The 5,124-nt window shown below is 49.4% G+C and overlaps 1 protein-coding gene across 1 annotated transcript; it reads left to right on the forward strand.

The window, feature by feature from the left end:
* Positions 1–4,111: 4,111 nt before the first annotated feature.
* On the forward strand, positions 4,112–4,614 carry LOC119334426 (histone H4-like). Its single transcript, XM_037606997.1, has one exon. It carries the CDS (start codon positions 4,179–4,181, stop codon positions 4,488–4,490), a length of 312 nt encoding a protein of 103 aa, XP_037462894.1. The 5' UTR covers positions 4,112–4,178; the 3' UTR covers positions 4,491–4,614.
* The last annotated feature ends 510 nt before the right edge of the window (positions 4,615–5,124 follow it).

Here is a 5,124-nt window from a genome sequence, read left to right on the forward strand (position 1 = left end):
ATGTTGGCTCCCACATGTTCCACGATGATCTCATCGGATGAACCACGATGTCAAGGATTCAATCAATCTCGTATTCAATTCCCTTTGTCAATCGGTACGTTACTTGCCCGAGATTCGATCGTCGGTATTCCAATACCTCGTTCAATCTCATTACCGGTAAGTCACTTTACTCGTTCCGTAACACATCATCCAGTGACCAACCCTTAGTCACATTGAGCTCATTACAATGATGTTTTACCGAGTGGGCCCAGAGATACCTCTCCGTCATGCGGAGTGACAAATCCCAGTTTCGATTCGTGCCAAGCCAACAGACACTTTCGGAGATACCCGTAGTGCACCTTTATAGTCACCCAGTTACGTTGTGACGTTTGGCACACCCAAGTATTCCTACAGTATCCGGGAGTTGCACAATCTCATGGTCTAAGGGAAAGATACTTGACATTAGAAAAGCTCTAGCAGATGAACTACACGATCTTGTGCTATGCTTAAGATTGGGTCTTGTCCATCACATCATTCTTCTAATGATGTGATCCCGTTATCAATGACATCTAATGTCCATAGTCAGGTAACCATGACTATCCGTTGATCAACGAGCTAGCCAACTAGAGGCTCACTAGGGACATGTTGTGGTCTATATATTCACACATGTATTACGATTTCCGGATAACACAATTATAGCATGAACAATAGACAATTATCATGAACAAGGAAATATAATAATAACCATTTTATTATTGCCTCTAGGTCATATTTCCAACAAGACGAGGACGCCGCTCCCCTGGAGCGATGTCCACCTCCCCAACAAATGACACTTGTCCGCCGACCGTGTGCCGATCCCGCCGGTCCCATTGAGTGGCCGTGCGCGTCGTGAGGAGATCGAGCGCCGTCGTCGACTCCTCCCCGATTACCTGTACTACGACAACAGGTATGCCCCGGACTCCATTCTCAGGGACACCTGGCTCAGGGACGAGCACGACATGCGGCGCGCCTCCTTCTTCGCCGGCATGGCATCTGGGCCGCGGCGGCCACGTCGGGAGCGCGCAGCGCCTGCTCCCGAGGGGCGCGGGCGTAGGCTGGTGCGCGGCCTCACGCCGTCGCCTTCGCCATCTCCATCGCCACCTCCACCACCTCCTCGCATGACTGCGGAGGAGGAGGCCCGTCTCATGGCGCATGTCATGGAGGACTCCATGCACACGCACGATGAGCGGCAATGGGAGGGCCTTGAGGAGATGATGGCCCGCTCCGCCGCCGGCGAGGTCGCCATCTCCGAGGAGGTCATGGAGGAGGCGTCCGTGGTCGCGTTCCACCTGGGCCTGGTGGGCCAGGGGTGGGGCTGGTCGTGCACTGCTCTGGAGATGGCCGATGCCGTGAGCGTGAACTGGTGCGTCACTTTGCCGTGATCACTGGAGCGGGAAGCGTCACCACGGGAGGAGGTGGTGCAGGCACCTCCCGCGGTCCAGCCCGCCCCCGTCTACCACGCACCGCCGGCCCACCTCTGGACGCCGCCGGCCTACGTCGACCTCGTCAGCAACGACGATGACACCAGCAGCCACTGAAGACGGCGACAATGACGGCATCGATGGGCACGACAGGAGCACGCGGGCGGCGGCCGTTTTTATTTTGTTTTTTGTGTTTAATTAATGGAAGTGAGATGTTAAGTGAACCGTGAAACTAGGCCATTTTGTGGCCATGACCCTAACTTAAGTTTTAAGTTTTTTTGACTGCGTTCATTTACTTTTTAAGTCATTTTATTTATGTTTTTATGTTTTTTTAATCACGTCCAACACGGGCAAGATTTGAGGTGCGGCCGCGTCCTGGGCGCATCCACGACCCAACGGACGGATGCGGACATGGACGAACCCATTGCCGCCCCAAAGGGACAAAATCCGGCCAAACCGGGCGTCCGTTTGGGGTCGCGCGGTGGTGTTGGCCTAATGGATCCCTTATATAATCCCTGACCGATTGATGGCTTCGTTAATTCAAAGAAGTGCTCTTCTTGAGCCTATTTTTCTTTCTTAAAAAAATAATCATCATGAGTTGCTTACCCCGTGGCATTTTTATATCATTTTTTTGCTATTTTTTTCTTTTATACATTTGGTTGCTTTGACTAATTTGTTCAGTTGCTTTTTTCACAGACCAAAAATGGTCGTAGAAGGAGATGTGGCTCCTAGTGAAGGATAGGTATCCTCAACTTTAATAGATTCATCCTGAACTTTTATAGTTGCACAACAATCGATTAAGAGTTGGTATCCTCAACTTTTCAAATAGTTGCACAACAGTATCATACAATTTGGCATCCTCAACTTCCATAGTTGCACCAGAATCATTTGGGAGTTGGCAGTCTCAACTTTTTGAGTAGTCCCACAGCAATATCATATGAGTTGGCATCCTCAATTATTTTAGTTGCACAAGAACCAATCAGGAGTTGGCATCCCTGACCTTTTTTATGTCCATTTTGTTGTTGCTCAGCCGCAGGAGTTCCAGATTTGTTCATTTTTGTTTAGTTGCACAAATTTTGTACTTAGTTGGCTGTATGATTATACTAGTTAGTTGTCCATATGTTGTGCATTTGCACAAATTATCCTACTCAGTTGGTTCCTGGTGCTACAGTTGGCTGCATGATTATACTAGGTGGGTGTCCATATGTTGTGTAGTTGCATAAATTATCTTGCTCAGTTGTCTGCCTGGTTATACTAATGATGTGCAGGTTTATTTGTCAAGGAGCTGACGTAGATTCTGCACATAATTTGATGCTACAATTCTTATGCATTGCTATTTGGACGAAGAAAGAAGATTCAGATGGCAGAAAATAGTTTTCATCTTTTTTTTGTTTTTTTGTTTTTTCTTTAGTATATTGAACATATTTTCCCTACTGCATTTTCTGTGTGACAAGACTATGCATGCTTGATGTTACTATGTTTTGTGCTTTATTAGTTTGCTTTGTTTTTGTTGCACACATTGCAGCAAAAGTTGGCCTGGATCCATGTGTGGTTGCACAAATATCAAGGTTTTTTTGCATAGACACTACATGCGTTTTTATTGTGTTGTCTGCAACTACTCATTGTGTTTATTTGCACATATCCAGGCAAAAGTTGGCTTGCATTCATGTTTAGTTACACAAATAGATGGTTTTTTGCACAGGCACTACATCCTGTCTATTTTTGCATATGCAACTACTCCTTTTTTGTTTATATGCACACATCCAGGCAAAAGTTGGCTTGTATTCATGTTTAGTTGCACAAATAGATGGTTTTTTGCACAGGCACTTCACCCTGTCTATTTTTGCATATGGGTTGGTTTATTTGCATTCATCAAGGCAAAAGTTGGCTTGGATCCATGTTTTAGTTGCACAGGAAACTGTTTTATTGTGCAGAGATCAGATTCAACTCTGTTTGCTGCTTCATGTTCCTTCTTCCTCCAACTATGGAGAAGACTGGAGAAGATTTGTGGTAGATCCAGAGGGAAAGGGAAGGGGAAAGTGAAGAAGGATGATCTGGAGGCTAGAGGGAAGTTACCTGATGCTGCTGCCTACTATGGCTTTGTACTCCCTCTTCTTAGAATTGAAGCTTTTCTGACCAATTTCTTCACCTAGTTTGGCTCTACCATGGTAGCTCAGTAGGGTTTGGATCCAGGCCTAGGATCCCCTTCTTTCGTGGAGAAGAAGAAGGGCGACCCGTGGGGGGAGGAAGTGTGGGTGAGGTGTGCGTGGGAGGCGTGGGGACGTAGTGGTTATCACGTCACAGCGATGGGGGAGATTTTCTGTTTGTTGGGAGCGTGGCCAGTCGGGTTGGAAGGAACTTTCCTTCCTGTGACTAAGGGGGACATGAAATTGCCTTTTATGGCTGGCCGCTCCATCGCGCTAGTGGGCAGCCGGCCGCCCACTAGACGCGTCCATTTTTCTTTCTTAAAAAAATAAACACCACCTGTCGGAGCGCCCTTCCATGTCATCGATCCGCGCCACCCATGCTCCCCATTCACAGCCATTGATCTCCTATCTGACGACTCACGTTCGCATCACGCGGATGACACCCCTCTTCTCCCCCGAAACCTGGCAGCCATAAATCCCACACACGCCACCACCGTCGACCACACAACACGGCCGCAGCAGCCACCACCAGACCAGCAACGCGCACACAACCACTAGCCAAGGAAGGTCGCCGGAGAGAGAAGCGCCGGAGATGTCTGGCCGCGGCAAGGGAGGGAAGGGGCTGGGCAAGGGCGGCGCCAAGCGGCACCGGAAGGTGCTGCGCTACAACATCCAGGGCATCACCAAGCCGGCGATCCGGCGGCTGGCGCGGCGTGGCGGCGTGAAGCGCATCTCGGGGCTCATCTACGAGGAGACCCGCGGCATGCTCAAGATCTTCCTGGAGAACGTCATCCGCGACGCCGTGACCTACACCGAGCACGCCCGCCGCAAGACCGTCACCGCCATGGACATCGTCTACGCGCTCAAGCGCCAGGGCCGCACCCTCTACGGCTTCGGCGGCTAGGCCGCGCCGGTGCAGTCGAATCCACCTCCACCTCGCGCCGCCAGATTCGTAGCATAGCTAGCTATGGTTGTTCAGTGTTCATCGTCTTCATTGTAATGGCCGCATCTCACTGCTGTTGTTCAGTGTTCAGTGTTTTTTAATGTTTAATTATGTTTAAGTGGACTTTGGCCGACGTTACCGTCAATTTATGTATAATTATGCTTAATTAAGTCAGTTTTGACCACATCGGCAAAAATGAGTATGTCTCCCTTTGGGTGCACCTGCTGACCCAAATGGAAAAGCGGACGCGCATGTCCGCCTGGCCGACCAAAACGGATGAAAAGCGAACAAAACGTGCATCATTTTGGGTCGGCGCGTTGGAGTTGCTCTTATAAGCTTATCAGGGTGCTCTCTTGTATCCTTCGACCATTTGTTGTCTTTTTCAGTGCTTGTAATGATGACCTTGTGTGATCTCTGACTGGTTGATGGTTCGTTAATTTAAAGCCCTGCTTTTCTTTGACCCTATTTGTAAAAGAAAGGAAAATACACCTCCTCCCGCCAAGTCCCAGCACCCTGCCATGTCAGCAATCCACGCCACCCATCACGTGAGCACGGATCTGGCGGCGGGAGGGAGGAAGAGGATGTGGTGGAGGCC

This window comes from Triticum dicoccoides, chromosome 7A (genome assembly GCF_002162155.2).
Source record: "Triticum dicoccoides isolate Atlit2015 ecotype Zavitan chromosome 7A, WEW_v2.0, whole genome shotgun sequence".
NCBI classification, from domain to species: domain Eukaryota; kingdom Viridiplantae; phylum Streptophyta; class Magnoliopsida; order Poales; family Poaceae; genus Triticum; species Triticum dicoccoides.

Excerpts from the sequence above, each read along its gene's own strand:
- LOC119334426 (XM_037606997.1), top strand. The coding sequence starts at position 4,179 with ATGTCTGGCCGCGGCAAGGGAGGGAAGGGGCTGGGCAAGGGCGGCGCC.